Source organism: Gopherus evgoodei, chromosome 17, assembly GCF_007399415.2.
Source record: "Gopherus evgoodei ecotype Sinaloan lineage chromosome 17, rGopEvg1_v1.p, whole genome shotgun sequence".
Lineage (NCBI taxonomy): Eukaryota > Metazoa > Chordata > Testudines > Testudinidae > Gopherus > Gopherus evgoodei.
In genome coordinates this window covers 18,516,128-18,539,685 of record NC_044338.1, presented here as the reverse complement: position 1 = coordinate 18,539,685, position 23,558 = coordinate 18,516,128, and the positions used below count along the sequence as shown (strand labels likewise).

General features: G+C 41.4%; 1 protein-coding gene across 1 annotated transcript in view; it reads right to left on the bottom strand.

The window, feature by feature from the left end:
- Positions 1 to 23,558, bottom strand: part of CUX1 (cut like homeobox 1) — a 356,919-nt gene that overhangs the window by 165,080 nt on the left and 168,281 nt on the right. The window contains 1 exon segment of the mRNA XM_030536988.1: positions 9,470 to 9,548. Coding sequence (XP_030392848.1) covers positions 9,470 to 9,548 — 79 coding nt within the window.

The following is a 23,558-nucleotide window of genomic DNA, read 5'->3' as shown; positions in this document are numbered from 1 at the left end:
CTAAGAAAGCCACCTTCATGGACATATGGAGATGAGAGGAGGTAGCCAGGGCCTCAAATGGAGGTTTCATGAGAGCATGAAGAATGAGGTTAAGATTCCATGCAGCTGCTGTTGGGTAAATTTCAGGGTAGAGATTCTGCAGGCCCATGAGAAAGCATTTTATGGTGCGGTGGGTAAAGAATGAATAACCATCTAATAGGCCATGGAAGGTGGTAAGCACTGTGCCAGGTGCACAGGAGCTGAGCGAAAGTCCATCCTGTTTTAGTTTCAGGAAGTAGTCTGGAATGTTAGGGAGGGTCACGTTATTGGGTGCTAAGTGATTACGTGAGCACCAGAGGGCGAAATGCTTCCACTTCTGCAGGTAGGTTTTACGAGTGGAGTCTTTCCAACTGTGCAGGAGGAAATATTGGACTTGCTCGGAACAGGCTAGTTCATGGGTTTGGAACCATGAAGGAACGAGGCTGTGAGGTGGAGCTTTTGGAGCTGAGGGTGAAGAACCCGTCCGTTGTCCTGGGAAATGTGGTCTGGCCTGTCGGGGAGAGCCCGTGGGTGACGGGAGAACATGCAGAGTAGGTAGAGATACCACATCTTTCTTGGCCAAGCCGGGACAATAAGGATGACCCGGGCCTTGTCGTCAGCAATCTTCCGAAGAACCCTGTGTAACAGAGAGATTGGTGGAAGGCGTACAGGAGGGAATTGTTCCATGGGATGAGGAATGCATCTCCTAGGGATGCAGTCCCGAGCCCCACACTAGAGCAAAATGGAACATTTTCGATTTTGGGTCGTGGCAAAGAGATCTATTGACGGGGTGCCCCAGAGGGAGAAGAACTGTGTGAGTACTGCGGGGTGCAGTTCCCATTCACATTGTGTCAAGAAGTGCCTGCTGAATGCATCGGCAGTAGTGTTGTGGCAGTCTGGTAGGTAGGAAGCAATGATTTATATTCGATGTCATATGCACCAATTCCATAGTTGAATGGCTTCCATGCAAAGGGAATGTGATCGGGCTCCCCCCTGTCTGTTTATGTAGTATATGCATGCTATGTTGTCTTTTAAGGCCCAAAGAGATTTGTTCTTTATGAGGGGAAGAAAGTGAAGGCATGAGCTCTAAGAGATTTATGTGTAGATGCGTCTCTGATGCGGACCACCGGCTTGTGCCCTGTGCCGCCCTAAGTGCACTCCCCAAGCGATTAGGGAAGCGTCCGCGGTGAGCATGAGCATTGGGAAACATTGGTGGAAGGAAACTCCTGTGCAGAGGTTTTCTGGACTTGTTCACCAATGTTGGGAAGCTATAACATTGGGAGGAGGAGTTAGCAGCATCCCTAAGGTGTGTCTGTTGGGTTTGACATTGGAATTGAACCAGCCCTGAAGACATCTCGTGTGTAGCCTGGTGTGGTGAACCATGAAGGTGGTGGCTGCCATGTGACCAAGGAGCTGTAGGCAGAGTCTTGTCTGTGTCCTGGGACGAATAGAGAGCGTGCGTTTGAGCTGCATGATGGTGAGGAATCTGTGATATGGGAGCAAGACCCTGCTCTGGATTGAGTCGAGATGAGCTCTGATGAACTCGATCTGTTTAGGTGTCAGGGTGGATTTTTGGAAGTTTATTTGGAGGCTAGGCTGCGAAAGAGGGAGATAGCGAAATGGGTAGCTTGAAGTGTTTCGCCATAGGAGTTGCCCTTGATGAGGCAATCGTCCAGATAGGGGAACAGCGTGACCCCATGTTTGCGGAGGTGAGCCACAAACCATGCCTAGAGTCTGGAAAAAAAACTCTCGGTGCTGTGGTGGTCCGAAAGGAAGAACTCTGTATTGAAAATGGTCTGTGGCCAATTGTGAATCGATGGAAGCGTCTGTGAGTTGGAACAACTGATATATGAAAGTAGCATCCTGTAGGTCGAGGGCTGTGAACCAGTCCCTTGATCCAGTGCAGGTATTATTGTGCCCAGTGTGTGACCATCTTGAATCTCTGTATCCTCACGAATTTGTTCAGTCGGTGTAGATCTAGTATAGGCCTCCCATCCTCCGGTTCTTTTTTCTGAGTTAGAAAGTAACGGGAGTAGAAACCTGTCCCTTGATTTTGTGTCGGCACTAGATTCCACTGCACCTAGTTGCAGAAGATGCGCCACTTCTGTGCGAAGTGAGTGTCATGAGAAGGGTCCCTGAACAGGGACAGGGAAGGGTAGGAGAAAGTCTGTCTTTATCAAAAGGGAGGATCCTCCACTTTGGTCTGCAGTTCTTTTGAGGATGCCAGATGCAGAGAGCCATGAGGATCTGCACATAACCACAGCAGCTGCAGTTATATGGGCTGCTGTGTCTGCCGTGTCTAGAGATGCCTGTAGGGACGGTTCTGGAAATCAGCTGGCCCTCAGTAAGGATTGATTTGAAGTCTGCTCTCCTATCCTCTGGAATGTAGGAGGCAAATTCAAAAGTTTATTGTAATTATCAAAGTCGTAACTGGCGAGGGGAGCAGAATAGTTTGCAATTCTGAATTGTGGAGGACATATAAACCTTGTGGCCCAAGACGTCAAGACGTCTAAGGTCCTGTCTTGCGGGGTGGGTCGATATTGTGACTGTTTCGCCCTCTGTGCAACTGCATCCATGACAAGGTAGTTGGTGGTGGATGAGAAATAGGAAGTCAGCGTCCTTAGCAGGGACATAGTATTTACGTTTCGGCCTTTTTGCAAGCTGGTACTAAAGACGCTGGGGTTTGCCAGAGAGTGTCAGCTGACTCCAGGAGTGCTTCGTTTATAGGGAGCACGATTTTTGAGGAGCAGATGGTTGAAGGATTCTGAGGAGTCTGTGTGTTATGTCTCCTGAACTTCTTGAAAGGGGAGGCACCTGCCTTTGGTGCTGTCAGCACAGAGGGTAGGGATCTCACGGGAGACCCCCTACCCTTGTTAAAGTCTTTCCTGTAAGACTGTTCTGCTTCTTGCCTCCGCTCCAGGGAGGGTGAAGCAACGCTGCCCACCGGTTCCAATCTGGCTGGGGAGCATGTGGGAGCGGGTTTAACCTTTCCCATCTCCGAAAGCGGCTGTAAGGATTTTTCCATCATCAGCATTTTGAGCCACAGATCCCTGTCACGACGAGCTCTTGACTTGAGGCTCGTGCAATGGAGGCACTTCACAGGAACGTGGGTGCCCAGAGGCACTTCACACAGTATGAGTGCCCATCTGTCCGTGGCATGGATTCCTGACAGGAAATACACCTTTTTGAATCCTGAAGCTCCTGGCATTATGAATTAGAGATGGCTGAGGAGAGTGTCTCAACAGAGACAAGCCTGAGGATTTTTTTTTTTTTAACTGAGGCCATGTCTACATCTAAAATTTTGCAGCGCTGGTTGTTACAGCTGTATTAGTTACAGCTGTATAGGGCCAGCGCTGCAGAGTGGCCACACTTACAGCAACCAGCGCTGCAAGTGGTGTAGATGTGGCCACACTGCAGCGCTGTTGGGCGGCTTCAAGGGGGGTTCCGGGAACGCGATGAGCAAACCGGGAAAGGCAACCCAGCTTCGCCGTGGTTTGCTCTCGCGTTCCCGGAGCCACCCAGCAAACCGCAGGGAAGGAGACCTGCTTGCTCGGGGTTCCGGGAACGAGAGAGCAAACCGGGGGAAGGAAGACCAGCTTCGCCGCGGTTTGCTCTCGCGTTCCCGGAGCCACCCAGCAAACCGCAGGGAAGGAGACCTGCTTGCTCGGGGTTCCGGGAACGAGAGAGCAAACGGGGAAGGAGACCAGCTTCGCCGCGGTTTGCTCTCGCGTTCCCGGAGCCACCCAGCAAACCGCAGGGAAGGAGACCTGCTTGCTCGGGGTTCCGGGACCGAGAGAGCAAACCGGGGAAGGAGACCAGCTTCGCCGCGGTTTGCTCTCGCGTTCCCGGAGCCACCCAGCAAACCGCAGGGAAGGAGACCTGCTTGCTCGGGGTTCCGGGAACGATGAGAGCAAACCGGGAAAGGAGATCAGCTTGATTACCAGAGGCTTCCTCCTTCCACGGAGGTCAAGAAAAGCGCTGGTAAGTGTTTACATTGGATTACCAGCGCTGGATCACCAGCGCTGGATCCTCTACACCCGAGACAAAACGGGAGTATGGCCAGCGCTGCAAACAGGGAGTTGCAGCGCTGGTGATGCCCTGCAGATGTGTACACCTTCAAAGTTGCAGCGCTGTAACTCCCTCACCAGCGCTGCAACTTTCTGATGTAGACAAGCCCTAAGTAATTAACTATGTAACTACACTAAAGGAAGGAAACAACTGGGATGTAACTAATAATTATTTCTATGTTCTTTGTTACTGTTTCCTATAGAGACAGGGAAGAAAAGGCAGCACTGCTCCGAGTTCCGTCTTTGGCTGAGGATGGTTGAGAAAGAACTGGGGAGGGTGTGGGGCGCACGCACTCAGGAAGAGTCCAACGAGATGGGAGATACCAACTGAATGCGTGCGTCCCAACCAGGCACTGATCAACGGCGCCGGGACGCACCGTCACCTAGAGTGGAGCACCCACAGAGGACAGCACTCAAAGAAGAATGACATTACTTTATAAGCACAAAGGGCAGTATGCGTATGTTGTAATTAAGCAAGTTCAGGGGCTCTCTGACCATTTTGTTAAGTAAATTGGTGTATACACTCTCCTGTTATCTGAGTTATCATGAACCTTGTACCTCTTGTTTAATATTATACATTGTACTTGGAAAGAAACAAAAAACCAACCAAACAATTCCTACTTCCCAACATTCCTCACCTCTGGTATAAGTGAAGGATTACTTTTCTGTATCCTTTTCTGAAAAGCACTAAATTAAGGTAATAGCCTGAAACTTCCACTTCATCTGACAAACTGTGTTCTAATATCTTTAGTAGCTGTTGAAGTCTTTATCAGATTACAAAAACAGCATGGGTCTCTTCTTCCCCTTCCCTCCTTCTTTGTCCTGTTCCCTTGTTCCCATTAATTCATCCCATCCTTCCTTTTCTCTTACCTCACCTCTGATCTCATACGATTTAAACAAAAAACATTTTTTAAATGAACCTTTAAGTTGTATCCTGTTCTCCCTCCCAAGCCCCATCTGCCTGACTTTCCAGATTGTAAACTCTTGGGGGCAGAACTTCCTACATGTTTGTACAGAGCATAGCACATTCTGGGGGCTACCGTGATATAAACAAATAAAGCATTTGAAATGGTGACCTACATGAAAGAAGTTCTCTCTAGTCAATTATAAATTCTCCAGACTCCAACATAACTGAAATTCTTAACATACTATAATGCAGTGCTGGAACTCTGTCAAGTAAGTTAGCTTACTTTTATCTTAATACCCTGACAGAGTTGTTTAATATATAAAAACAAATAATAAGCAAATTGAGAATCATAGTATAAGAGCTCTTTAAGAGCGAGCAGATTTTCTTTTCTGGGCATGGAAATAATTCCCTTTTGTTTATTATTGATTACTTATTAATGGTTACTTGATCATTTTATTACTATCTATTGCCAGTACTTGCATAGTGTATCTTACAGAAGAAAGCATGATGCGTTCGCAGGATTGAATCATAATCATGTATGAACAAAAAACTTATGTAATTCTTTGTGTGAAAGGCCCTTTCTCAACTGATCCATAAGTCCATCTTCTCCTGCAAATTTCTTCTGAAGGCCTACTCCCACTGTGGCACATATAAAAGAAGTCAGCTAATTTATGATGGTTAGATGTAAGGGTTGATAGTTGCCCCCTTAGCAATCTGCAACTGTAATATTCATGCAAATATACATAAGAAATCTGTATGTATTTTATTATCCTCGACCTCCATCCTTTTTATTCCTCTTGTCTTTTTTAGACTGTAAACTCTTCAGGGCAGGGACCATGTCATCAGCACACTGGAATCCTAATCACAGAGCAGGTTTGTGAGTGTATTAGTAGTTCAAATATTAAATGCTACTCAAATGTATTTTAGTCTCTAGTTTTGTGAACTCAGATGTTGGCATAATGCAATTGGCATTAGCAGGAAGACAAGAAAACCTCCCTAATATCTTCTGTTTTCTGAGAGCGAGGAAAAAAAAGAATGAATGAAAAAAACGTTAATTTTTCAAAATAAGTTCCCACTATTGGCACAATTCTGACAATTTACACAATAGGAATACATTTATATTAACTCTGTTCTACATCTAAGAAAAAGGAAGTTAAATTAGAAAAGAATTTTTTTTTAATTAAAAAGGTTTTGGTACCCAACAAAACAAACAGTACATTTTTGAACAATTAAAGTGATGAAAATGTACACAAAACATACTGAAGGTATACTCTGTGGGATTTAACTTTAAGAATGATACTTTTTTAGCACACAGGTTGATGGGGTACTTGAATAGCAATATAAATACACTTCTACCTCGATATAATGCTGCCCTCAGGAGCCAAAAAATCTTACTGCATTATAGATGAAACAGTGTTATATCAAACTTGCTTTGATCCACCAGAGTGCACAGCCCCACTCCCCGGAGCGCTGCTTTACTACGTTATATCCAAATTCGTGTTATATCGGGTCGCATTATATGGAGGTAGAGGTGTAGGTGGGAATGGGCATAGCTATCCTTTATATGAGCAAACCATTCTATTTCTAAGGGCAATTTTGCAGATAAAATGTCACTTCTTTTCCAAATTCTTTACAAATGAGTCCAAGTGGAAAATTCTCATACAAGCAGTAAAGAAAGTCCTCAAATTTAGTGAATCCATAAAGGATTGCATCTGGTGTTTCAATATGGATACATTAATGAGTAAAATTAAAATAGTAGCATTTTTAATTATAAAAAGTGTGCATGTTATTACCGAACAGAGGTATATATGCTTTCTTCAAGACCCATAAAACCACCTGCTGGGAATTAGACCATTAGGTGCAATTTTAAATATGGTACTATAAAGGATACTGAATTTCTGATACAATTGTACCCTTGTCATATAACAGTGATGTGTGATACTAAATAGCCACTCTGTAGCATTCCAACCTTCATTCCGTGCTGCATCTCTGCAGGATCACAGCATTATCAGAATGGCATAGCTTAGTACGCATATCGGAAGAAAAACCATAGCTACATTTTGAAACTGAAAATATGAGTAAATATTTCAGACATCAGACAGAAGTAGTATGTCAAATTATATACAGTGCTAAACCCCACATGCCTGACAAAGGTATGCTGATACCATTTAGTGAGAGAAGGCCATCCATAAACACAGAAGACCACGTAAGACGGAAAAAAACATGAAAGACTAGCACAAAATGATGGCGTATCAGTATCAGCATTATAATGAGCACATCTACACAAAGTCATCTGGGAAAGTACACAGATGCTACACCTTCCTATTCACCTTGATGGACTAGATTTAATTTTCTTTAAATGGTTCATGGAAAATAAGTGCTTGCATACCTGTATATAGCCATAAAGGGATATGTTGGGTTTATTTTCAATTTTTTTAAATTTTTGTTCCACCATAGGCGGGGGTCTAACAGAGGTCTTTCCACTCACCACCAATCTCATTTAAAGGTGAACACCAAGCAGGCTCTTCCTTCCATGAGCAGGGTTGCTGGAACTAGGGGTGTGGCAGTACCCCTGGCCTGAAGTGGCTTCCATCATAAACAGGGTTAACAGTTTTATTCAATGGCTTTCAGCACCCCCGCTACAAACTTGTTCCATGCCACTGTCCATGAGGCAGATTTCTGGAGATTTAACTGAGGGGGGGAAACTGTGCAGTTATTACCAGCCCCACAGATTCCATGTGTTCTAACTAGCCATCTTAAAATTTCCTGTGATGGTAAGAATCGAGGGGGAGAATCTGACTGGCATACAAAATACAATGTGTGTATATGTAACAAGTGGGCAATGAAGGACCGTGGAGTGTGAATGAGTGCATATGTATAACGTTGCTTAGGCTAATGAAGGAAAGGAAGAAGAGAAGAAGTCTTTCACTCACAACTAGGTATTATAGAAATCTCTCTCATAAGTGAAGATCCCCAAACAGGAGAGTCGTACATTTTTATGTTCCACATGAAATTTTCTATTTGACTCTATGCCTTTTGGATCTTGGACCTATGATAATGTATGTTTTACTAAAAATATCTTCTACTGTGCAGGAGGGGGGAGAAGCATGCTCTCTTCTTTCTACGCAACCAATCAGTGCTGAAAATGGATCATGGAGAACGACAAATTATGGCTTAGAGGAAACATAGCAGGCTGCCATATGCCACGTGCATGGGACACTCAAGTATAGGCCTTCTTGGAGAAATCTATTACCTTTCTGAGCCACAGGGCATGTGCAGTAAACTGTGACTTATCTACAAAAGAGTGAAGACACAGAGTAGGAAATAAGTAAATGAATGAAATCTCACAGGCCATATTTGAACAACCTAACTGGATAAACTACTGCCTAGGGGGAAAGGTGGGCCCCCTTAGTTGGGCAGAACTGAATATGGACGAGTCTATGATATATGTGATCTATATATTAATTGTACTGCACTCAGCAAAAAGGGGCCCTTGCCTCTATTCACTTCTGTAATACAAATGATAATAATTTTAATTATAATGCATTGCCTGGAGAATTAAGTGACGAATACTTAATCATTAAACAAGCTGTAAATAAAATAGAGAATGTTTTTATTGTTAGAAATTTGCAATGAATATATGATTGTCTAACTTGTCACTTGTCCATGACCATGCAGACAATGGTGGTGCTGGAAGAAAACCCAGGACTCTGACTCCCAGCCATCTTATTTGAACATGACAGCAAAAGAAAAAAAAAGTGTCTTCCAACCAATCTAATGTACCTATTGAGCATATACAAATATACGCCCTCTCAAATTGTAAGTAGAAAAAAAAAACGTTGAAATTTGGGCTGCCCCAGGAATAAAGGAAACTTCCAATCTGATACTTATACATGACCAGCCTTTACTTAATAATTATGTACAGACTTAATTTTAATAAAAGTGAAGCTTGACAGAGTTTGGTTTGTCAATATCCAAAATGCTTTTCCTATTCACAACTACTTAGCAGCAGTGGTAGAGCCTGAGCTCTGCAAACAAACTGAAAGGTGTGTGTGTGTGCTTGGAGATGCGCAGAGTTGCTCTTTTATCAGCACTTTAAACGGCGCTACGACATTGATTCCTTCTGTTTGCATCACTAATACAGTTTTCAGATAGTCTCTCTCAAAAATCTGTGAATTTATTTAATAAACTATAACATTCAGAACAGATTTCAGAATCATATGGTACTGAAACAATTAAATATAAAGTGATTCTCACAGTACTTAATACGTGAACTCAATGAACTGTTTCAAGAGGAGCCATCATTGCGCCTAAGTTACAGTTCTTTCAGTTAGAAACAATGCCATAGTACATCAATTTGAGAATAAAACCACTACTCAAACATAACTTAGCAAAGGCAAAAGAAGAAGAAATTCCCAATAGCATCTGGAACTAAAGAGACCATTTGCTTTTCAGAGTAGGATAATAATTCGCTTACCTGGAACATCAATTAATCTCTTATAGACATTCAAGAAGGCTGCCTCTGCTTCTTTGCTTCTTTTACCTAATGCATCAATCTAAAAAGGGTGAGGGAAAAGAAAGCCTTAGACTTGTTCAAACAAAACAAAGACACACACACAGAGCAATGGCACCATATAATAAATGAATAAATGAATCAGCAGTTTCAATTCATTGTAAAATGGGAAACTGAGTTCTCTATATACACATTGGGAAGTACTAGTGGGAATCAGCTATAGAATATGATTTTTCTATATGTTTGTATTATATACTAAAAACACCTATTCTAGCAGAACAGTGAACATCCATATTTTATGCCCAATACCAACTATTTTAATCCTTAGTCACACAGTATATAGATTAAAACATATCTGGGACACAGGTTTTTCCATGAATAATTTATTTTGTTTGCCACTAACTGAAGCCTACCTATACTATAGCATCATACAGAGGCAAGGTTTGTACCTCATTCCACCTTTTTCAGCAACATGTGCATAGCTTTGTATTTCTATCAGGTCTCCTGGCAGGTCATGAGACATTTTTCCTAGAACACTGCTATAGCAAAGACTAAGCAGTCATGGATCTCTCACACACAAAGGAGTTCTCCTGTAAAGGTTAGACACATATTTCCATTTAAATTCTGAATATCCTGACTTTTGTGAGCTTAAATTACACCAGTAGGGGCAGATGCTGCCCATAGATATGTATGTGGAACTCCTCCTGAAGATAAGAGGAGCTGTGCATCCATGTGTGATGACAACAATTACCCAATACTGTTTACTGTAGTTTTTCTCAGTGATTTCATTCCCAAAATAAATGGAAGGTTAACAACTCTGAGAATGGACTAAACATTCCTTGGGTGAAGAATAATTTATGTTTAAGTTCCTAGTGCATTGGATTAGATAACAAAACATTTATAATTATTAAAGGTTGACAAAGCACCTTTTTATACACCCCAGTGCAGAAGGAGACAATTAGGGAAACAGGAAAGTCTTTGGCAAAGTTTTTTAACAGTACACGGAGGTCTCAGCACTCAAAAGGATGGATATTATGATATCCATATTTTTACTAAAACACAAGGAAGGATCTGGATATGTAAGCCTCATTTTAACTAGAGAGAAACAATTGATAAGGGATAAGATTATGAAACATTTGAAAGATCTGTACGTCAACAAGAACTACAAAAAGGAAGGTCCTGTCTAAAAAACGTCCTTGAATTCTTTAACCACGTTACTGATTTGGTAGATAAGGCTGAAACAATGGACCGAGTTTACTGTATCCATGTTTCAGGAAAGTATCTGATACTCTACTACATGAGAGTTTGACTTGCAGAATTAGAAAGTATCCTACAAGCAACCTATTGAAATGGATTCTAAACTGGCTTTGGCACAGGAAACACAGGGTGCCAGTGAAAGGAAACAGCTCAGGGAGGAGAGAGATAAGGAGGTGGGTGCTGCAGGGTCAGACTTGGTGCCACATCTGTTTACTTGATATGAAATGACTTTGTAAAGGGAAGGATTTTGAAAAAGCCTAGAACTATAGATGATTAACGTAATGGAGGGAATCAAACATTGTGCACAGGAACAGGGCATACAAATTCCAAATGTATAGATTAATCTTATGGACTAATAACTGACTTGTAGAGATCATTATAAAGAAGTTAAGGCGACAAAACTAGGAGAGATGGACAATTGTAAAAACTACTGAACAGCACAATACGGTATATAAACTAAGACAAGACTTGGCAGGAGGGGTCCAGGAGGAAAATAAGGACACTAAAGCTATCTGCACAATGCTTGGCAGTAGTAACACAATCTTGGGATATACAGAGAAAGGTTGTAGAGACAGAAGTTATTTTGACACAATACAAGGCTGCAAGTAGAACGATGAGCCAAATTCTGATCTCACTTGCACCCAAGAAAATATGGAGTAACTCAACAGACTTCAGTGGAGTTACACCTAATTAACACAGATGTAATTTTGGAACCTAGACTACTTTGTGCAATTCCTGGTAACTTAGAAAATCAAGGGTATTGGTGAAATTGAAAGCAAGCAGCAGAGTGCAAAATGATTGCGGATTAGGGGAGCAGATATAAATTTTGAAGGAAGATTGGCTATGCCTGGCGTTTACAGTTTACCAAAAAAGGTTATGGAAAAACAGTGGAATCTCATAGGGCATAAGACACACTGGAAAGCAAGGAATAGATGGTTGTGAGTAAGTTGTTTATTAATTCAAACACAAGAAACCACAAATGGGATGATGTTCATGAGGGAATGAGCACAAGCAATCTGGAAACTGGAATTTGGAACAAATTGCCAAAGCCTGAAAAGCATAAGATGGTGTAAATCAATGCTTGAGAGAACTAAACAATGTTTTTGAAGTAGAGAGAATAGATAGGAGAGCCGCTAGCTAGCTTTTTCATGTTCAGATGAAGAGGTATATCCTGGATATATAAATGAAAGCTCTGAAAGGACATATGTACCATATATGGTACTTCTGAATCTCAATGTCCCTATGCACAATTTTATCTCCATTTGCAACTTTTCTACATAGTACAGATCTAAATTATAACTATTAAACCCTATTAACAGTAGAGAACCGATACTATACTTTTGGGAGGTGGGGGAGGGAAATCATTCACCCCTTCTATCAAAGCAACAGCATTCCAGTTGATTGAGACACCCTATGAAAAACCTGAATGGATTTATTTTCATATCAAAAGTTTTTCTTTTCTAAAAAATGACACAAACCTATTTCCTGTTTAAACAATATAAAGTGTATCATTGAGGCACGAACACCTGATTATAAACTGATTAATATTAAAGTATAAAAGAGAGTTCAAATGACATACACCAGGTGGATCAAAGATGGCAAGCAGTTTTGTAATTGACAGTAATGCTCCTGACTCTTTCGAGTCCTAAATCCAGAACTGAGATTGCAAATAGTTAGACTAAGGCACCAGGATTTCCATTCACATTATTTCATTTTAGGACTGTTTGGGCAGTCTGACAAATTATCAATCTATCTGATTTACAGATTGTGTTTACTGTGAGCACCCTAGAACATTTTACAACCAATACACAAACACAAAACTAGAATAAAGCACAATATTTGTTTTAACATGGATTAAAAAGTAAGTAGGGATACTGCTTCTGAATGTACAGAGGTAGGGAGTGTAAAGTAGATAATACTTAGCCCTGCCATGAGTGCAGGGGATTGGACCAGATGATCTCTCGAGATCCCTTCCAATCCTATGATTCTATGTAATAGGGAAAGACAAAGCACCAAAACATATGGTTGTTTCAATTACACAAAGAAGCAGAGTACAAAAAAAACCACCACCACCACCACCACCACCACCAGAGACACAGGAAAAACAAAGCCATGAAATAACATGGAAATAAATATACTTGTACAGTTCACACAACACACTTTTAAAATCAAGGTGGTGTTGCCTCAGGAGTCAATGACGACCAGTTGGGAATGGAGTAAGTTAGAACAGTGTTAACTATGTCACAAAAACTCTGGCTGTGGAATTTTGTAAGCTCTAAAAAGTTTAGGGAGCCACATGTCAACTAAAAATGACACTAGCCAACTTCTGAGATCAGCTCAGCTGTGAACCTTAACTTATCTAAACCAAGCACATTAAGTCTTTTCTGACTAGAAAGAAACAGCAGTGACCTCTGTACTCCCCACCCCCACAAGCATATGTTCACTTTTAAGTTTTGGCATACTATGTGTCTTGATAATACCATGGAGCTATATTGAGATAACAGAAATAAGACACTACTAGTGTGTTAGCAATCCTCCCTCCTTAGCATACTGTTCATCTTTAAAATACCAATGGAGCTATATGGAGATAACAGAAATAAGAAACTAGTGTGTGAGCAATCCTCCTCCTGTCCCCCTTATTTTCCAAGGTCAAGCTCTTTCATGAGTTGTTGAACAGAGCTCAAAGTTCAGCCCACAGACAGAAGAAATCATTTCCATAATTATCTGTCTACTAGACCAGAGAGACTCCTTAATCTGTTCCCAATCCTTAGTCGCCAGTGTGACAGATGAATTATTGGCATACCACCATACTAGCTTGGACAGACTAATTTATATACACTGAGTCAGATTCTGATCTCTGTTACACCTGGATAATGCCAATGAAATCACTCGACTGAGCTCTGGATTTACCCACATGTTACGAAGATCAGAAACTGGCCATGAGTTTAGTGAGCACTGTCCAAGTCTAGGAAGATTAAGTTTACATTAGAACTACCTGAGTTACAGCAGACCCATGTCTATTTAAGTTCAAACAGAGATAGGTAAAACCCATCACTTTAATTTGTAATCTCTAATTCTTCATGCTTTGAGGAAGTTCAATACTAATTGAAAGTCTGAGACTGTACTGCCACAAATCCCCTAGATTCCGTGTTCTGATCTGAAAGGAGTGGACTGCACAGGAGAACAGGCTGTACTGAACTAAATACTTTCTCATACAGTACAGTCACAGACCGAACATTGCACTACTGAATTTTAGAATTTAAAGGTACAGCACAAGAGATAAAGCTTTTAGTGGGGAAGTTGGGATTTCCAGCTGTCAATGAATCTTTCACTGACACTTAACAAGAGCTGCAGTTGTGATGACATGATCAATGGGTAAAAACTCTGGATGCAGAATGAGAAAGAGACACATGACAGTGACAGCCATAGAGGACCTAAAGGATCTGAGACTTTCAACATGGATCACAGTTAGATCACTACATATATATATTTTTTGCAGTTCAATATTCCAAATATAGCTCATCAGGGAAGGGATCATATTGTCGTCTGTGCCTTGTATTTCAACGACCATGTCAGTGCTTTAATAATTATAGTATGCTAGCAGCACATAAAATATGTCAGACATGCATAACCTGTGTGGAGATTTAATAGGGATTTTCTAGTCCTGATCCCTTTACATTTCACCACTGGATGTACATTTGTGATATTCATCCTCACAAACCCTCCAATACTCTAAGGAATAAATATCCTTTTATTGTACTGTACCCAATCTGCAACTAATTTACCACCTTAAAATAAATGGCTCTAATAGTTAACTTGATAGATTCCTGACAAATATAGATTTTCCATGTAACTAACCAAACGAAAATCCCTTTATTGGTCCCATTTTTCCTGTTGCAGAGGTCTCTATATACAGGATAACCTGGGATACAACCGACTGAACTAAGGGTGTGCATGCATGGATGCACAGACACACACAGACTCAATCCAGAATTTCTTTACTCTTGTCATTTTGAATTACAAAATTAGCTCTTTTTAAGGTAGTTTGAATTTAATTTCTTTGGAGTGTGGAAGTGCCATTAAGAATAGTAAAGGATTGTCACCACGCTTTTCACGTTTTTAAACCATGCCATAATTCTTGGAGGAACCACCTGGAAAACAAACAATGGTGCTAGTAAGTAAAGTTAACATTAAGCAATCATACAATTCATTCTTCGGAGAAATTACAAAAGAACCAGGCCTGTTTTTCATCTAAACCATTAGTATGTTGGTTTCAAAGGTGATACATCCTAACAGCTATGCAATACACAATGCATGCTAGAGACCACTTACTGTACAGGTACAGTATCTTTTCTAAGATTAAAAACCTGCCTTTTTTAATGCTAACAGTAATATCTGCATCATGAACCAATGGGCTGAGAATTATTTTTTTTTAAATTAGAAACTCAAGGTGACAGAACACACAGGAAAAAACTGTTTTGTTTGATTATTTGCATAAATTAAACACATTTAAAAGGATTTTAATGATGCGTTTAAGAAAAAGCTTGTGAATCTGCTTACAGGATATGGTATATTTTTTGCTGCGCAATAGATTGATAGATAGAACAAAAATGGGGCCTTATGGAAACAATGGAAGCCTGTGAACACAGTTGCTCTAATGTAGTGCACAGGTGTGCCACCTTCTAAGCAATACAGTCCGAGGGACATGTACACCAGTTACATTTACCAGCACATTACAGTTTGATCAAAAGCTAGCTGGCATAAAGACAACAGCAGCAGATTAAAGATAAGATTAGATAAAACAGATTAGCCATTATCTCTGAAAACTCAAGGAAGATGGGAGAGATTCCAGAGGACTGGAAGAAGGCAAATATAAAACAAATCTATAAGAAGGGGCATAAGGACAACCCAGAGAATTACAGACCGGTCATCTTAACTTCAGTACCCAGAAAGATAATGGAGCAAATAATCAAGCAATCAATCTGCAAGCACATAGAAGATAAGGTAATAAGTAACAGTCAGCATGGATTTGTCAAGAACAAATGGTGTCAAACCAACATAGTAGCTTTCTCTGACAGGGTAACAAGCCTTGTGGATAGAGGGAAAGCAGTAGATGTGGTATATCTTGACTTTAGGAAGGCTTTTGATACTGTCTCGCATGATCTTCTTATAAACAAACTAGGGAAATACAGCCTATATGGAGCTACTATAAAGTGGATGCAAAACTTGTTGGAAAACTGTTCCCTGAGAGTAGTTATCTGTGGTTCACAATCAAGCTGGAAGACCATATCAAGTGCAGTCCCACAGGGATTGGTCCTGGGTCTGATTCTGTTCAATATCTTCATCTATCATATAGATAATGATATAAAGAGTACACTCATAAAGTTTGTGGACGATACCAAGTTAGGAGGAATTGCAAGTGCTTTGGAGGACAGGATTAAAATTCAAAATGATCTGGATAAACTGAAGAAAAGTAGGGACAAACTGGAGAAAGTCCAAAGGACAGCAACAAAAATGATTATAGGGCTAGAAAACATGACCTTTGAGGAAAGACTGTTTAGTCTGGAGATGAGAAGACTGATGGGGGACAGAGTAGCAGTTTTCAAGTACATAAAAGATTTTTACGAGGAGGAGGACAAAAAATGTTCTTGTTAACCTCTAAGAACAAGACAAGAAGCAATGGGCTTAAATTGCAGCAAGGGAGGTTTAGGCTGGACATCAGGAAAAGCTTTCTAACTGTCAGGGTAGTTATGCATTGGAACAAATTGTCTAGGGACACTGAGTCATTTCCCTTATTGGAAGTTTTTTAAGATTACACAAACACCTGTCAAGAATGGTCTAGTTATTACGTAGTCCTGCCTTGAGTAGAGGGGACAGGACTAGATGACTTACTGACCCTTCCAGTCCTACACTTGTATGCTGGGCTTTGGAGCTGTGCTTTGGTTCCACTCCAGCTCCAGGCAAAAACCTGAAGTTCCACTGCTCCGGAGCTGCTCTGCAATCCAGCTCGGGGCTCCAGTCCCATCCCATCCCGGTAGGTATTTACTAGTGAATGACAATGCTGTGCTTTTCACTGCTCATGCCACCTACTGCTCTGCCTTCAAGTCATTGTTGTGCTCAGGTCCCTTCTAACTGCAGCTGAACGTGGATCCCACGTACCCTGTGTTAATCTGCCTCCTGCCTAGGGAATATCTGGAACACACGCAAACTAAGTGGCAAGAATTAACAGCCTGTAGGATTTGATCCTCCACACCCATAAGTAGCATAGAGCAAGAGTGGAGATTTGCATCTGTACATCCATCTCAGCAGGGGCTGAAGCACAATCAGCAGAGCAATACACAGTGGAATCAGTGCAGTGACCCAGCACCTGTGTCAATATGCCTTTCTACATGCATGTGGAAGACCCAAATGGCACGTGTTGGAAAGTGGAGTCTAGACATGGCTAGGGCAATGATGCCAAACCCTCATCCACGCAATGGAAATTAGGGAGCAGAGTAGCCATTTTCTTGAATTTCTGTGCCATGCAGCTCCATCCAACTTCCCAGTATGAAAAGCAGCACCATGCTAAACTGAGTGGTTCTCTAACCTGTTTTCAGCCTCCCACCGCAGCCTCTAATCAGCAGTAACCCTTTAACTATACCTATTTGAAATATGTATAGTTAAAGCAGTCCAAACTTTAGTGTGGATGCAGTAATCACTTATATAAAGATGCTTTTCCCCATAAATTTAGGGGAAAATACACCCCCACACACACACTGAAACAGTTAAATTTAAGAAGAGAAAGAAGCTTTACTATAGTGAAGGTTGAAAGTTGCTTACTGTTTAACAGACTATTCTTAAGTGCTCTAAAATTCACATGCTGACTCAGATTGTTTTTAAATTTGCTATGCCCAACAGGTGCAGAGTAGGGATAGAGGTCCAAATCTGGGGTCATTTGAATAAGAGGTTCCTGAGATACAGCACTCTTCAAAAAAAAAAAAAGTGTTTTAATAAAATCAACTCCCCCCTCCCACCCAGCTTTTTTGGAGCACATCTGGGGCTTAAACTATGGCTCTAATCCTTCCCAAACTTATCACAGTTGTTTGGGATTTATCTCAGCTAGTGCATGGCACCCACTGTACCTGTGGGCTGGTTATGTTAAAGAAATTTTTCAGGGTTAAGTTAGGCACTCCAGAGCAGGGTTTCTGTAGCTTCAGCCAAAGGGTATGTCTACACTGCAACTGGGGCTGCATGTGTAGGCCTAATCTGAGCTAACTCATTAAAACTAGCGGTGTAGCCACAGCAGCACAGGTGGCAGCATGGGCCAGCGGTAGGAGTACATACACAAGGTTCCAGGTGGGACTGTCTGTGGCAGCTAACTCACACCACTACTGTTAGTGCTAGTTTGAGTGAGCTAACTCAAATCAAAAGGTAACTCAGGTATGTCTGCACATGCCACAATTACGTCCTCTGAGTGCTGCAGAAACACACCCAGAGACAATGAAATGCACATGCACAGCAAGACTGAAGGATTTTAAAGTGCCAGACTGTTTCCAGGCAGTCTGCTGTCACAGGGCTTGTCTACACTTGAAACACTGCAGAGCTACAGTTGCATAGCTGTAGTGCTTCAATGTAGACACTCAATACAGCAACAGGGGATGTTCTTCCATCAGCTTAGTTAATCCACCTTCCCAAGAGGCAGTAGCTAGGTCAATGGAAGAATTCTTCCATCAACCTAGTGCTGTCTACGCCAGGGGTTAGGTCAGCTTAACAGTATTGCTCAGGAGTATGGATTTTTCACACCCCCGAGTGACATAGCTGGGTCAATGTAACTGTTGAGTGCAGACCTGGCCATAGTAACTGGGTGGCCCAATGACACATGCTGTGGTCACTGCACCAAAGTCAGTGCTTAATTTGTGCCAGCACTTCCCAGGGCTGAGCCCCAGCACCTCTAGGCTTGGCACCTCCTACCTCAAGCTGGTACATACACTACTCACAGCCTCACCACCTTCCCAACCTCCTCATGATCCTCCAAGGTTAACAGGGGCCCTGCGTGGCAAAAAGAAGAGTGGAGCTGATGTGCATGTGAGGGGGCCTGGAGCAGCAAAAGGTATGGGGATGAACAATGGGTGATGGAAGGAATGTTGGAGCAGTACTAGAGCAATGAAGAGAAGATGGGGATGAAAAGAAGGGTGTCAAATGTGCAGTGGGGAATGTCAGGGGGCTTCAGCTCTGTCCTCCTCCCAAATGCTCCACGTCATTCACTCCATATTTGTCTCGCACTTCAAAAAACACCCTCAATGACTCCACATCACTCCCTGCATTGTACCTGCATTCCCTCTCCTGCTCCTCAACCTGCGGGTCCCATTCCAACCACCACCTGTTCATGGGGAGGAGGGAGATGACGAGATGCCATAGAGTCAGTGAAGGGACTAACATGGGGGGAGGGATAGCTCAGGGGTTTGAGCATTGGCCTACTAAACCCAGGGTTGTGAGTTCAATCCCTGAGGGGGCCATTAAGGGAACTGGGGTAAAAATCTGGGGATGGTCCTGCTTGGAGCAGGGGGTTGGACTAGATGACCTCCTGAGGTCCCTTCTAACCCTAATAGTCTATGATTCTATGCAGCTAGTGCATTCTGTGTTGAAGTAATCATTGCCAAAGAGCTCGAGGCAAAAGAGGCAGAGAGCAGAGCTTTGGTACATGCAGATGCTGAGATTTATTTATTTTAAAGGGAAATTAAACAGTCCAAAACTTAACACAGAGCTACCGCTGCCTAGTGGGTACCTCAAGCCCTTCAGAACCACAGAATTCTTTTATGAGAGGGGTAGCCGTGTTAGTCTGGATCTGTAAAAGAAGCAAAGAGTTCTGTGGCACCTTATAGACTAACAGACATATTGGAGCATGAGCTTTCATAAGTGAATACCCACTTCGTCGGATGCATCCGACGAAGTGGGTATTCACCCATGAAAGCTCATGCTCCAATATGTCTGTTAGTCTATCAGGTGCCACTGGACTCTTTGCTTCTTTTACAGAATTCTTTGCGACTTTTACAGATCTAGACTAACACGGCTACCCCTCTGATTCAGAACATTTTGTTCAGCTACACTCAAACCTCTGAAAATAGAAAATCCAAGTTAAAGAATACGTCACCTCTGAAACACTAACTTAACTCTGCCGCCTTTGAGCAAAACCTGACATGCCAATAAACACATACTAACATTCTACCCTTACAGATGTTACAGGACACTCAGGGAATAGGATATGTGAGCAGTGCCCAACAAAGCCTAACATCTTATCTTTGTTATAGCAAGACTCAAGTGTAGGTCAGGAATAGCAAACAGGAGCTACCTACACCTGGCCTACAGGCCAACTCTGAGCCTACTCCATGAAAATCAGCTTAGACTTGCTAAATGTTACAACCCCTTCACCCTTCCCAGAGGATTCCTTCTGACACACTGCCTTCATACCCCTCATTAACCCAGAGATGACTGCCATATGTCATCACATTATTGATGATCCACATGACAAAAACACCTCGGTACATTTCATATCACAGTAACAGTTAGGCCAACCTGCTCCAACTAAATCCTCTACTATCCAATACTACTACATACCTAGCACAATGAACCTAGCTGGAGTGCACTCACATCACTGGAAGACAAACAATGGCACACTCTCCCAAAATTTCCTTATGTTTACTTGTTATGGCACCCTCTCCCTTCCTGAACCATTGCCAGTGGCTATTACTAGCTCCAGAGGGACAGAGGTAAAGCTGTGCAGCAGGGATGGAGTGTACCATAAGTTTGTATTTCCTGATTTCCAGAGGTCTGAGTGTAGCGAAATTCAGTGTTCTGAAGGGCACCAAGCACCACTAGGCAATCTTAACTCTCTTAATGAAGCTTTAGGACATTTAACCTGTACAAAACTGTATGTACCTGCAAACGAAGGACTAGTCTACAAACAGAAATAATGCCTTTGAAAGGTGCAAATTGCCCAATTCTTCTCAATGAGGTGTTTCTAAAGTCTGGTGACAAAGTAATGTCAGTTTTAGCTATTTCAACACTAACCATTTCAATAGAAACTTTCAGCTACTCTGAGATAGGGGTGTGGTATAGGAGGGAGGTTATAGAAGAGAGTGTGGTGTTATGGACAGAGCTTGAGAAGAGTGCCAATATTTTTATTCCCTGTCTGATCCCAGGGCAGGAAGATGGATGAGATGCCTTCTCCAGCTCTAATTTCTAACACAGATATAATTAAAAATGGAAACACATGGGAAGGGAATATTTATTAAATGTATAAAATGAAAATATGCCTTAAGGTACTGTCCGAGATTGGAGGCAGCATGGAGTCTGACCACCACCAGTAGGTGCTCTAAGAGGCACTGCACTAGGCCAGATTCTCCCACTGCAGGATGAGTAACTTCCATTGATTTCAGTGGGACCTGCTGATATCTTGCAAGAGGGGGAAAAGAATAAGGCCCATTGTAATTTGGGATGGAATAGAATGCCAGTGGCATGTGAAGGGGGTATAACAGATGCAGGGAAGCTAATCACACCCTTCTCTTGTGTGCTGGGGTTGAACATATCTCACCTATGGCAGAGTTCATAGTTTGTAAAGTTAATAGTTTTGAATATAATATTTCTTCTCTCAAAGGCTACCCGCTCCATATGTATAACTCTTATTGATATTAATGGGTGTCCTGCATTCTCATCAAGAAGAGAGCATACCCCTTTCCAGATGTCTAAACATATTAAATCCCCTTCCTGGGGGAAGACTTTGCTTAAATTGCAACAAACTTAGCCAAAATTGATCATTTACACATTTGCACAAACCAAAGAAACAAAATCTAACAGCACCATTGTTGTTCCAAGCTGCTCAGCATTTTCTTTTGCAGTTTAGGATCGTAACACAAGATTAAAATAAAGTGTGTAAAACCTTTTTCTGTGTTCATGTTTAAGGAAAAAAAACCTCCACTGGCAGCTGCTGAGAGAATGTTAAAGATAACAATTATCTAGTGGAAATATTAGATTTGCTCCACATTGTCTGTTACATACAATTGTTTAATGGGGCTTTTATTGGAAAGCTGCAAAGCTTTGGGCCTAAATCAATGAGATGAAAGCTCTGAATTTTGATGTATGCTGTTGACTTCCATAACACAGAGCAATTTGTAATAGCTTTGCCTCACTGTTGTTTTCAAAGCTCCTGCTACATCACAAGCATTTATTTCTGACCACAAAATTACATTTATTCAACAGAAAGCAGCTCAGGGTCTTTAAGAGGTTAACTTCTGGAGTGCTTGGCTGCTCTCCAGCCTCTGTACTAGCATCAGTGCTAATGCAACAGCACACAACAGCACTCAGGCTAGCCATGATTAATAGACTGCTGAATACGCTGCTTTCCACATACACACACTTTTCATTCCCCTGCTTCCATAGATCATGGACTTATCCTCAAAATATCTGACTGAAATTGAATTTGGCTTCTCTCTCAACCGTTCATTTCCTATGTTATGCAAGGTTATATCCTTTTCTGCATGAGCAGAACCAAACCAGCTGCAGCTTTTGAGAAGAAAATGTGTTTTCAATTATGAAGTTGGCCTGAATACTGAACCAATTCTAATTGAGCCATCATGGAGTGAACTTACAGGAAAGAAATCATATGAATCAGGTTTGTAAATTTAACAAAAGGAAATTTAAAAAGAAAAGAAAAGAAAAGATTGATATTAGCCAAGGAATATTCCTATAAAATGCAGGGGATAAGAACAGATGACTGAACTTTTTTAGGCTATTCTGTTTACGAACTCATTAAAGCACCCTTTCACTGGTATGATTAGTAGTTCCAGTACACCAGTTTGGTCATATTTTCAACTCCTTTGTCTGCATATAGACAATTACTAAATTACTCTACTGACCAAATCAATAGCTTAAAGAGCAATTCAGCTAAGCACTGAGCCAGAGTGCTCTCATCAGAATGGCAATACATCTAAAACTACTTGTCTTGAAAGAAGAAAACTAGATATGGCAGTCACAGAAGATCACAGTCTACTCTTTCAGAGTATTTGCCTTAAAGGATGCTTCAATTTAAGGATTAGTGTGTTCCTGTTGGACAGTCCTGCTATGCCACATGAAAAGAATGTTAATAACCCCAGGAAATCCTTTCCCAGCCTTAATATCTACTTGATGACATCACAAATATGGATTGAGACATTAAATTTCCACAAAGCAAATTTATTTCTATAACAGAAAGCATAGCCTAAGAACATAAAGCTTTATATTTAGGATTTCATGTGCAAGTGTTCATCTGCTTATATAAATGTGATAACCCATTGCAACCTACTATATATTATGTGCAGACAATGTTTATTCAAATGATAACTAGACGGCGTTTCCTTTCTAAGTTGGAAAACAAATTATAATTGGATAATACAATACTCTGTCCATTATTTATTCATTCTGGCTTTTAGGATACTGTGATTGAAGAGTAAACTGGAAGCACACTCAACTTATTGATTGTAAACAAAGAAAAAATGATTTAAAAAAAAAAGAGTTAAGGTTGAAAGTGGAGTTCAGTTGAGTCCAGCTAAGACACCTACAAAATTACGTTCTTTATAAAATTCTATAATTTCTAAAAACACTAATGGGCCCTGTTGTTCTATTAATTCTTCATCCCTCCCTCTCATACCACCTCATTTACATCATCTCACAAGCTTAAGTGTGCCCCCTAAAGTTTCCACAAACATATACAAGTCAAATAACTAACTTAGCAGTTTTGAAGCACAAAGCTTTTTGTGGATTTTAAAAGGAGGGCTTATAAGAG